This window comes from Solanum pennellii, chromosome 6, assembly GCF_001406875.1.
Source record: "Solanum pennellii chromosome 6, SPENNV200".
NCBI lineage: Eukaryota > Viridiplantae > Streptophyta > Magnoliopsida > Solanales > Solanaceae > Solanum > Solanum pennellii.
In genome coordinates, this window is record NC_028642.1 from 54,214,196 (window position 1) to 54,226,355 (window position 12,160).

The following is a 12,160-nucleotide window of genomic DNA, read 5'->3' on the forward strand; positions in this document are numbered from 1 at the left end:
AAATTTACAATTAATTTTATTTTATTAAATCACATAATAATAAAAAATATATTAACTTGATATAAACACTCGGATAATTTTTTTCCATCAATTATTTCTTCTAGTACTTAGTACTAAGTAACCTAATGGGGTGCTTAATGTAATTCATTTTGAAAATTAATTTAAATATTTTTCCATCAAATGAAATCTAAACACGTAATGTTTATTCATAATTAATGCTTTTTAAGAAATACAAATAAATAAAAAAACTGAAGACAAAATCAACGGTTCGAAGTGATTTACGCAACTACCTCTGACTCACTCACACGTGGTTATTTATTATTTGGAATTTTGGAAATGAAACAGCACACACAAACAAACAAACAAAACTGAGTCAGTGACACTTCAATTTTATCGGAGTCTACTGTTTAATTCCGTTTATTTTTACTCGCTCCCTATAAAATGAATAATATTTTTTTACGTACTATATTTAAAGAAAAAACTTTTATTTCTTTATTTAGCAATACTTAAATTTTAATTTTTCACATATTATATTTAAAATTATAAAATTAAAATATATTTTAATATTTTTTAAATAACTTTAATTTAAAATTATAAAATTAAATTTTATATATTCTTTTTAAAACTTCGTATCAATCAAATTAATTCGATCTTTTTCAAATTCAAACTTATTTTATATTTATGCCTCAAATTTTAGATTTATACAAATATTTTTTTTAATTTTATATAAATTTAAATAATTAAACACACGTATCAACCTAAATTTCTAGATGACAATTTGTATCCATAAGACCAAGTTAAGAAGATGAATTTGTGGATTATGCTTATTTTTAATATCTTACTTATATTTTATTGAAGATATAATAGGAAACATCAAATCATATATATTATTTTCCTTATAAATCTTAAGTAGAGAATCAGAGTATCTATAAATTAAAAAAATCTTTTAACCTAGGTGAAGTGTCATCGAAAAGTTTGGAACAGAATGATGTATCGACTTTCCGCATACAGGCAATTGAAGAAGAGAGCTTCTTCTAGTCATCTCAATTGGATCACTTTATTCGATTCTACTAGGTATTCTTATTTATTCTCATCATTTTCAGTAATAAAAGCTCTGTAAATAATCTAGGTTTAATAATTTAGTAAAGCGATCGCCACCTAATTTCAGTATAATTTTAGTTGTTTTGTTACAATAATGTAATGGTGTTTTGAAGGAATCATTTTTAATAGGTTAAAATTGTTCTTTAGAAGCGTTTGCAATTTGATTATTCTAGTCTTTTGATAAATTTTGTGCACAGGAACTTTACCCTATCTTTGTGGCGGTTGAGACGTTGTTTTCGATAAAATTTAAGCTTTAGTTTTTTAAAAACACCATTTTGGAAATTATTAGTTTAAATTCTGTTCATTCCAGTCCATCCGTTGGTAATTTTTACGAAGGTTCATTATATCGTCCTTAATCTGGGCTTGAGACTAGCAATGTGTTGTGTGACTATCTTTTTTTCTTTTCTAAACCAATTGTTTTAATAGAACCTGAAGTTCCTTTCATCTTTTTTAGTTAGTGCTACTATTTTGGCTATTAAGATTTTATTCCCTAAGGATTCAAAACGAAAAATGTCGTCTTTTTTATGTTATGGATGGATGAGTTCTTGTATTTGATTCTTCCTTATTGGGCATCTACATTATCATGATATGGACTTGTTATCAGTGGAAATGCTGCTTAACTAGTATTTTTTTTTCTACTGAATTACGGTTCTGGGTAGTCTCAACCTGCTGTTTTGAGATAATCAATTGACGTGTATGGACCAAGCATGGACGGTGTTGTTTTAGAGTCATTCACACATTGTGATTTAATCTTTCATAATGCAGATCAAACCATACTTTGTCTTTTGCTACTGTAAAAGCTGAAGAAGTATCAGGCTCTCAACCTGCTGAAGTTCACAACTTGGGTATGTACATGTACATAACGACTAGCTGCTGAAATTGGTCATTAATATGCAGTTTTCCAACGTTTGCCTAGGAATAGATGTGATATACTGTATAGACTTTAGATAATTTTGTAAGTTTGAATGATGTTAATCTCCCTGTATACCATATGCGTGTTAGCAATTGATATTGAAGTAATACATCACTTCCGTACACCACTTTTCTTTCGACCAGATTCAAGTGTGTTTCTCCTATAAAAAAAGGAGAAGCTAGCTCTGGTCATTGCTCTAGTTTACTGCTACATCTAGTTGACTAGTGATTTTCATCCCTCCAGTGCAGGGCAAGTGGACAAAATCTTCTAGTTGGAATACAATATTGGATCCCTTGAATGGGCAACCGTTCATTAAAGTTGCAGAAGTAAATGAATCAGAACTGCAGGTATATATAATTTGGATGCATCATAATTCTTTGCACTGTATCTTTCCAGATGAGTCTTTCGACAGTAGAGTCTGTTTATTCTGTACAGTTAACTTGTTACTTTATGACCAACTCTAGTTCAGTCGCATAAGGACTTTTCCCTTCTAGTATGAATTCTTTAACATCAAAGATTGTCATGGTTCTATAAGTCCTATTGCTGGGTGTGCAGCCGTTTGTGGAGAGCTTGTCCAAGTGCCCGAAACATGGTCTACATAATCCATTCAAAGCACCAGAAAGGTATGCTTTTAATGTTTTTGGTCTTTTTTTTTTTTGAAGTTGTCTAGATGAGCATTTAATGTCTTATGAATTTTTCTCCAAAGGAAGATATGAGGACTTAAGGAAATTTATCTGAATGACACCGCTTTTCGCAGGTACTTAATGTTAGGACACGTATCTACAAAAGCAGCTCATGTGCTTGGCTTGCCTGAGGTAATATATATTCAAGCTAGGATGCTGATGTTCCGTAACCTTTTTGACTAATAGTTTATGATATTCATAATTAATTCTTATATCTTAATGTTTTTCTTCTCTTTTTCTTTTTGGGTCTTACAGGTTTCTGATTTCTTTGCTAAGCTAATACAACGGGTGTCTCCTAAGAGTTACCAACAAGCTCTTGTTGAAGTTCTCGTGACGCAGAAATTTCTGGAAAATTTCTGTGGTGATCAGGTAGATTCTAAACCTATTACCTTGTATGTTCAACGTTATACAGGGACTAGCTAAGAAAAAGATGTGTTTTAAATCGTGGCGCAAGAATTCAGCAGCATATCTTTCACATCCATGTGATTTTTTTGCTGCTTTTATGTTATTTCAACAATTTTGTGTCTACTGATTGGTTGTTTCTTTTTTCCTTTTGCTGTTCTGTTTACTGTTAGTAGCTTATTTGACACTGAAATATTTGAAAGCTTAATAGATTTCAGTTTCGGGAACAAGGACTTATTTCACACGGGAATCTTTTCTCCATTTTCTTTAACATGAGTACATGACTGTCCGATCCAATGCTGAACTCTTGATTTTATTTGGCAGGTTCGCTTTCTAGCTAGATCTTTTGCAGTACCAGGAAATCATCTGGGGCAGCAGAGCCATGGTTTCCGATGGCCTTATGGACCTGTAAGGCACCGTTCTTTCCGTTGTTGACTATATTTAATGGAACGTGTTAACAAAGAAGTCCTATGATACAATCTTTCATGTTGAAACTGAGATCTGAAGGTTTAGTTATGTAACTAAAATCACTTAGCTTCGGGGGAAAATAAATTCTTCACTATTTCAGTGGTGTTAAGCTTTTGGCCATAGTGCTCAAAGTGGTAAATTAACAGAACATAAGTTGTTTCTTACGTTTTCCTGTTGTGACTTCCTTATGCGATTGAATAATATTTTTTATTTCAATTATTAAAATTTCTCACACTACCCAAGTTTTAACTTTATATTTTATAGGTGGCGGTTATTGCTCCCTTTAATTTTCCTTTGGAGATTCCTTTGCTTCAGCTGATGGGAGCGTTGTATATGGGAAATAAGCCAGTACTTAAAGTTGATAGCAAGGTAAGGTTGTGCAAATTTTTGTAGACTCTTCCATGTGCAAATTCACTTATTGGACAAGGTCCAGCTAAGAAACAAACTTGTCTATCATATATCAAAGAAGAAAAATTTGCTAATTGACTTTTTCAAACTCCTTGCTTTTTTTGTCAAATTAACAAAATGTGCAGATAATTGGAAGATTTTGTTCCTAGTTTAGTTTATTTTTTCCTGTTAATAACTCTAAATATTTTTCCAGTGTGCTTTTTATAATTCGACCTGCATTGTTGGTTAGGTATGCATTGTTATGGAACAAATGCTTCGACTACTTCATGAGTGTGGGTTACCTGTGGATGATGTGGATTTCATAAACTCAGATGGAAAGACAATGAACAAGCTACTCGTGGAGGTTAATTTCTAAAACTAGACTCCTTTGGCCACTTATGAACAAGAATTGGCAACTGAAAATTACAAATTTTAGTCCAAAAACTTCCCATCCTATTAAAATTTGTTGTCCTCATGTTATGTGCAAATAACCTTAATTTCAACCAAGTTAAACTGATTCAGGAATCCCAAGAATAATTTAATCTATTTTCTTCGTTGAATTGTTGGCGTTTCACACTAATATGGAGTTATTAACTTTCTATAGTCTATAATGATTGTCGGATTCTTTCTAACCAACTTTTCCAACTACTAAAGATAATATTCCTATTTCCTGACATAGTTCTCTTTCGTATTGTGTCGTTAGGCAAAACCACGCATGACTCTCTTCACAGGTAGCTCAAGAGTGGCAGAGAAGTTAGCTGATGACCTAAGCGGTCGAGTCAAACTAGAAGATGCTGGATTCGACTGGAAGATCCTTGGGCCTGATGTCAATGAGGTTTACATAATCTGTTATCGACAGACTTCATTGCATTTTGGAGAGGCTCTTTTTAAGATTTTTTATTTACTCATTGTGATTGTTGGCTTTTGACAGGTGGATTACGTTGCATGGGTTTGTGACCAAGATGCATATGCATGTAGTGGTCAGAAGTGTTCAGCTGAATCAATATTGTTCATGCATGAGGTGTGCTTAGTCCTTCTATTTTCTTCATGGAAGTTAAATGTTTTGAGATACAAATTCTATGTGGTTTATATAAGCTTTGGAAAAAGTAATGTAATATGGTTTCATTGAATTTCGTTCAAAGAACTCTCTTTTCTAACCATTTTAATTTTGGTGCAGAATTGGAGTAAAAGTTCTCTCTTAGACAAAATGACCGAGCTTGCTGCAAGAAGAAAGTTAGATGATTTAACTATTGGTCCTGTCCTTACGGTAAGAATACCTAATGCTAATGTTAACTTGGAGATTCTGTGTCCATCATTTGATGATCTAGAATCTAGATTCTGGAGTGCTAGACTGACAATAGATACAATTTACTAGAAGTTCGAAAGTATTGATACGTTGAATTTGAATCTATTTTGGATAGTCTTTTTGATGTTAAGAATATTATTCACTCAAACAAGTGCAGAAGTTTCCTCGGGAGTCTGTCTGAATATGTTAAATCTGGGACTCTGTGTGATATAAACAGAATATTTATAATAAAGGAGGAGCTCACCTTTTGTTAACATGATTTCTCCGTTATTTTCTTTCTTGAATTACGCATTCTTTGTAGTACATTGTCAAGTAATGCCAACAATCTTGTCAGAAATTCCTGGCCATAATTGTTATGTCTTGCTCCTGCAGGTTACAACTGAAACAATGCTGGATCATGCGAAGAAATTACTTCAGATACCTGGATCGAGATTGCTCTTTGGTGGTGAAGCCTTACAGAACCATTCGATCCCAAAAATTTATGGAGCCATTAAGCCCACTGCTATTTTTGTACCTCTTGAAGAAATACTCAAAGATGAACATTATCCTCTCGTGACCAAAGAGATTTTTGGGCCATTCCAGGTAATTGAATATTCTGAATTAAATGTCAAGTTGGGTAATTTTCTCGCTGATTGATCAAATCTTGCTGTTTTTTTCCCCTAGGTTGTGACTGAGTACAAAGATAATCAGCTTCCACTGGTCCTCGACGCCCTTGAAAAGATGCATGCACATTTAACAGCTGCTGTGGTTTCCAATGATATATTGTTCCTGCAAGTAAGAAAATGTTCCCGTTTCTATTGAAATATCTGTTGCTCTATATACAACTTAAAATGTTTCACGTGCAACTAGCAGAAAATATCTCGAATTCTTTCTCTAGAAAGCATCCAGAATTTGTACATAAACTTATTTTTTGTACTTCATCGGATGAATCTAGAATAGAAAAGGCAATAACAGCACGAAAGATGCCAATGCCAAATTAGTTGTCGTTCCCTACCGAAGAAAATTTTTAGATCAAAACTGTTGAATTTTCTATTATGTCCCAAAAGTCGGTGTAGGAGGAGGGAAGGAAGGTGAGAAGAGAGGTGTAATGTTCACTGTTAACTTACATGAAGCATTTGTAGTAATGCTGTTTGCTATTTTACCTTATTGTAGAATTGAAGAGCCACAGAGAAGGGAAAGAGATGAAATTTCGCTAGTCTCGTATCTATATATCTTAAAGTTCAGGAAGATAAAAAAGTTCGGATAGTCCTAAGTAGAATCAGGACACAGTACCGGAGAAAATCAAACTATAGATTGCTACACGTTATACTAGCCAGGGGTTCAGGGCTGAATCACCTCCATCAATTTTGTCTAATCTGCTGTTTAGATTAGTTTCTGTATATAACATTAAGGCACGTTGAACAAAAGAAGTTTAGATTCACACTTGGGAACTTAAAACCTTTACAATACATTTTGACTTACTGAATTGTTTGCATCATTTAGAACTTAGAATTTAGCATTGAGTGATGAAGATATTGTGCTTGAAAAAGTTGCTATGCTTTGTTGTTAAGATGGATGGCATTTCTGTCACGAAAAGAAAAAAACGAGAGAAAAGAAAAGACTTGAGATTTGAAAAGCTTTTATTAGCTATACCTATATGTACATGATTATGTAGTTATTTCAATTGTGAAATTCCCTTTTCAGAAAGTGATTGGAAATTCAGTTAATGGAACCACTTATGCTGGATTGAGAGCAAGAACAACAGGGGCTCCACAGAATCACTGGTCAGCAACATCTTATCATCTTCTATTTGTGATTGTAAATACACCTATTTAGCTTATTAACTCTCCTAAACAATGCCCATAATGTAGGTTTGGTCCTGCCGGGGACCCCAGAGGAGCCGGAATAGGTACTCCAGAAGCTATTAAACTTGTATGGTCTTGCCACAGAGAAATCATCTATGATGTTGGTCCCATGCCACTAGGATGGAGAGTTCCTTCATCTACTTGAGGAACCAACTGCTACCACTCAAAGCACTCGAGGATCGCGTTCAAAGAGCCTAACATGAGGACTCCTTGGAGAGAATCCAGTTGTGGATAATGGAAGGATTAGTTTGGTTAACACAAAATCAATTGGAATGCTATTTGAGTGCATATGTTTGTGCAGACATATGAGCAGCCAGCTTATATTATATATCTAATAAATAAGCTAGTTATTTCGGATAATTTGCTCTCACTCGAATCTCGTTGCCCCTCTCTAGTTCAAGTTCTTAAAACTCAAAATCGCCAATGGATGGATTTTTGCTTGTAGTCTGTAGATGAGCATGATCCTAGTATCCCGTTTTAACTACTTCCTTTTACAATGATCTATCGAAAATAACTTTTTAGCCAAATTGATTTTTTACATATAATTATAAAAGTAACAAAAACAAAAATTGGCAATCATACATTCACTAACGAATATGATATTGTTTTCAATCGTACAATAATCAGGTTTAGGTGGTAATGATGCTGAAACTTTGAAGGTTCAATTCAGTCTAAATATATTGTCCAACTCTGTATTAATAATAATTATATATATTATAATATTACATGGAAAAAGAGAAATATACTTTATTTTTCTTTTAACTTTACAATTTAGAATGAATATATGATAGGTAAATTGTCGGAATGAATAGGTAGATTGTCGGAAAAAACTTATATGATAGGTAGATTGTCGAAAAAAACTTACCTGTACCATATGTTTATATCAAAAGTCATTATTATGTGATTTAATTAATTGAGATTGAGTAAAATGATCCGTAAATTTAAACACATAGCGTGCATATATTAAATTGATATAAACATCTTCCTTATCTAATCCAATTTTTTGTTAAAAAATAAATAAAACAAACAATGTATTCTCACCTTTTTTAAAAACATTTATAACATGAGTAATATGTGAGAAAATGTCTACCTTAACTATACTTTTTTTTAAATTTAATTTCTTTAACTATAACTATACCTTCGAGTATATATATTCTGTTTTCCCCATAAAACAGTACTTTGTTTTGTTGTGAAGTGCTTCCCTGCCTTACCCTAGAGCCGCCGTTGCCTCTCTCTCCGTTCTCCTCCGCCCTTTCTGAACAACCTCGTTGTTATCCTTCTCTGCTCAGCAATTTCCTCTCTACAGTCTAAGAAAGTATCCATTTTTCTCAATGTCTTTGCTGGAAGTTATCACTAAAGCTTCCATTGAAAATTCCTCAACCACTTCCGATGGTGATTTCACTATTCTTCTCAACTCCGAACCAGTTTTGCTTCAACTTAAACCCGAAAAGGAGGATAACGATGATATTTCGCTACTCAAGCGAGGAACTGGGTGGAGCCTTTTATCGACTGATGCTGAAGTGATGGAGTCAGGACAAAAATTCTTCAAAAAATTGAAGAAGATGATGAAAAACCCTAACACGTTCAATAAAGACGAATTCTTTGAGGTGTTGGTTTCCTATATGAAGGGAATCTGGGATATATTTGGGATTTCAGTTAGTCCTGATAGGGTGGATGAGGGTAATATTGTAAAAATGATTGAAAAGCTGGGTAGTTTTATGGGTAGAGATGTCAAGGGTTTGGTGTTAGAGGCTTGTGTTGTTTTAGAGACTTGGGAGATCTTGGAGAGTATGATTGTTAATGGGATTGTTGATCATTCAGGCATATCAAGTTTGATAAACAACCTAATTGAAAAGAAGCAATCTTGGCTGGTTGTTTTGTGTGTAAAACATGTATTAGATATTCAAACTTATGATATGATGTGTGTGCTGAAGTATTTTCTCTCCCTTTCGAAAAATGGGGATGGTACTTTGATTAATGTGAGGAGGGAATGGGAGAGTCAAGCAATGTCTGCAATTGAGAAGGCAAAGGATGTGAGCCTCGGTCCGGTTAGGATGGATATAGCTAGGGATGCTTCATTATTGCTTATGCTAGCACATGATGGGTTCTCAGTTTCTGAAATGTGTTTGCATTATTTACTTGCGTCGAGGAATGTTGATGAAGTTATTATGGGTGCTTGTATTAGTAAATTAACTGGTTCAGAGATAATGGTTATGATTCGGTACTTGCAAAAGTGGTTGAATAAATATGAGAGGTTTCCTCAGGTGTGTCCTTGTCCTAAGGCACCAGTTGAATTGGGGTTGAAGGCTTGTGAATGGGTTCCTTCACTCGAGGACATAGCCAAGTGCATTGGTTTGGTTGTTGATGAGCATTTCTCCTCTTTGGTTTTACATAAAGAGTTTCACGAGGAATTGAAATCTTTAGAAGAAGTAGTCAATTCTTTAACTGCAGAAGCAAAAATATGCGGCATCTTGTCAAATGTGACCGAGGCATTGAAAAGCAAAACACAAAGGTTTGTGATTGAACTTGAAACTTGAAACTTGTTGTATTATCACTTATTTTTCTTGTTCTATGTTCTTCGTGGAATTAATTCTTAAATTTGATCTGTGTTATCCCAAAGTTTATTTTTAGGAATGTCCTAAAGTAGCTTTAAGTATTAAACGTATCTCTAAGTTCATTTTTCCAGGAGGATGTGCAATGGTCTGTATACCTGTTTTTACGTTCTTAAATTTGTGTAGCAAACTCACATCACATAGCGTTAATATTAGTTGTTGCTGCTAAAGCATCTGTTTCACTTAGTAATCAAAAAAGAGAACATGGTATATTGGATGTGGTTTCTGGTCCATTCATAGGTATTGAATTGCTTGGAAAGGTGGTAAAATTGCTAATATTTGGATGATGTGAACTTGACCATTCATAGACATTGAATAGCTCGGAAATATGGTAAAATTGCTAATCTTTGAGAACTTGACCATTCATAGATATTGAATAGCTTAGTGGTGAAATTGCTAATCTTTGGATGATGTGAACTTGAATCTGGAACTGTCTGTAGACATATTGAATCACACAGATTAGTGAGTATGATAGAGATAGGGCATGCGTGCAATTCAAATGCAACCCAAAGTAAATAGAACCACAATGGTATGTAATGTACTTGCGCCTTAGGGTTTTGGTCTATTGGTAAGAGCGCAATAAGTTATATGTGTTATTTCGTGGAATAGGTGCAAGTCACATGTGTGAGACCTTTTTTGCGAGCATAAAGTATGGTACTCAAGTGGAAAAAGATAGAGGGGTGGGCCCACTATCTCTGAGTTTGGAGCTGTGTGCCGATAGTGCTCGTGGATTTCTTGGTTATTTATTTGATGAATTATAGGTTGTCGAGAAATTATCCATCCTTCTAAAGTATATAACATACTGGAGTACCTTGGAATTATACTGGAGTACCTTGAAATTCCAATTTTCTTCCTTTTCCAATTAATGGAGGGGAATTAAAGTTACCATTTTCAAAAAAAAAAAAAAAATTAATGGAGGGGAAATGCCTATGCCGGAGAGCCCCATTCTGCAATGTTAGTCAACAACCAATCACTTTATGTAATCGTACTATCAAGACAATCAAATATAATCTGGAACCACTATTGCTAGCAACTTAGATATGCCTGCTTAGCTCTTGTAATACAGCCATCGTTATGTCTGTTGACATTCCTCTTATCAAATATCACCATCTCCCCTTCCTCCCTCTGTGTTAACTCTTTTTTCGCCTGTGCTGCTTGGAAGTACCACCAATATTTATTTTAGGCCACCACCAGGTAAAGTGTCCTCCTGTGCATCCCCATATGTATTAACACTTGGTCTAAACGAATAATATTGATGGAAGGTGGTGAAATGGAAGATGAAACAGACTTGTGCTTTTGCAGTTGGGTTTGGTAATTTGGCTATTGTTGGTTTAGTCTCTTTCCCCTCTGTGGGAATGAAAGCTGTGACTATTCACGTTATTATTGTATCGTAAATTTATAGGTAATAGAATATTGACTGTTAATTTTTTCATGGCTATTTTGAGCTTATGTGTTTGGGTAGATTTCCTTTCTTTCTCCTGTTGACAAGTTTATGCATTATTTCAAATTAAATTCAGTTTTGAAGTTTCAGTGAAGCTAAACTCTATTGACTATTCTATTAGTTATACAAGTAATGTTTTGACATTATCAAGATCCCTATTTATGCAAATAGGTATCTCGTCTTTCTGGTCATGCTAAAAATTTATTCCTGTGTGACTCTCGTCAATATATCAATAGGATAAATCTTTTTATGTTCATTATCTTATTTTTACCCAATCATCCTACCAAGGGGTCGCATGATATTGACAAACAGTGAATTACATAAGAATGCCTTCACTTGTTTAAATTATGAAGCATAACTCTATTGCTCAATTCTTTTGGCTCGTTAGTTCTCTAGATATAATGCAGTTCTTTGATACTCATGTATGTTACAGTGTGGCTGGCGATGCAGCATGAGGTTGATATCTCCTGGTTTTCAGTTTATGCTTTAATATGCAGTTGGAGAGTCTGACAAGATCAACCGCGTCTCATTCTATTGGACTAATGGGTGAATGAGACCTATGGTGTTGATTGCATTTGTTATGAGTAAACTGATTCAGAGCTCTTCCATTCTCTTGGCTTTGCAACACGAGACACAGAAAGAATGCAGACATGCCTTTTCATTTGTTTAAAGCATACGCGATAATATATTTATTGGGCAAGTGTCCAAGCCCATGTTTTCTGTACTCTAAGCCTAGTTAAGAGTATATCATTCGATTAGATTATGACTCTTTGGATATTGTTTTGATTAGTTTTAAAAAAATAGCATTGAAAAAACTCAATAGAACGAAAAAAAGCGTGCTTCCTTTTTGTCGTTTTGGAATGCATGTTTGCAGTTGACAACTGACATGGTGACAATTTGTAAACTAGTTTTTGCAGTAGATTTTAATTAACTTGGTCATTGCTAATTCTTTTCTTAATACATGTGTAAATCCAAGCACCTTGATTTTTTTTGGGGGGTAAAT

At 34.1% G+C, this 12,160-nt stretch overlaps 2 protein-coding genes across 2 annotated transcripts; both read left to right on the forward strand.

Moving 5' to 3' along the window:
- The first annotated feature begins 847 nt into the window (after nucleotides 1-847).
- Nucleotides 848-7,464, forward strand: LOC107023514 (delta-1-pyrroline-5-carboxylate dehydrogenase 12A1, mitochondrial). The gene is made up of 16 exons (XM_015224227.2): nucleotides 848-1,074; nucleotides 1,867-1,946; nucleotides 2,258-2,361; nucleotides 2,570-2,637; nucleotides 2,772-2,829; nucleotides 2,953-3,066; nucleotides 3,424-3,507; nucleotides 3,832-3,936; nucleotides 4,205-4,318; nucleotides 4,658-4,789; nucleotides 4,886-4,975; nucleotides 5,132-5,221; nucleotides 5,633-5,842; nucleotides 5,924-6,034; nucleotides 6,944-7,023; nucleotides 7,111-7,464. The coding sequence occupies exons 1-16, from the start codon at nucleotides 986-988 to the stop codon at nucleotides 7,247-7,249; spliced, it is 1,668 nt and encodes a 555-aa protein (XP_015079713.1). The 5' UTR covers nucleotides 848-985; the 3' UTR covers nucleotides 7,250-7,464.
- Nucleotides 7,465-8,266: 802 nt separating this feature from the next.
- LOC107023225 lies at nucleotides 8,267-12,115 on the forward strand. Its single transcript, XM_015223847.2, has 2 exons — nucleotides 8,267-9,616; nucleotides 11,591-12,115. Exons 1-2 carry the CDS (start codon nucleotides 8,436-8,438, stop codon nucleotides 11,610-11,612), a joined length of 1,203 nt encoding a protein of 400 aa, XP_015079333.1. The 5' UTR covers nucleotides 8,267-8,435; the 3' UTR covers nucleotides 11,613-12,115.
- Nucleotides 12,116-12,160: the final 45 nt, after the last annotated feature.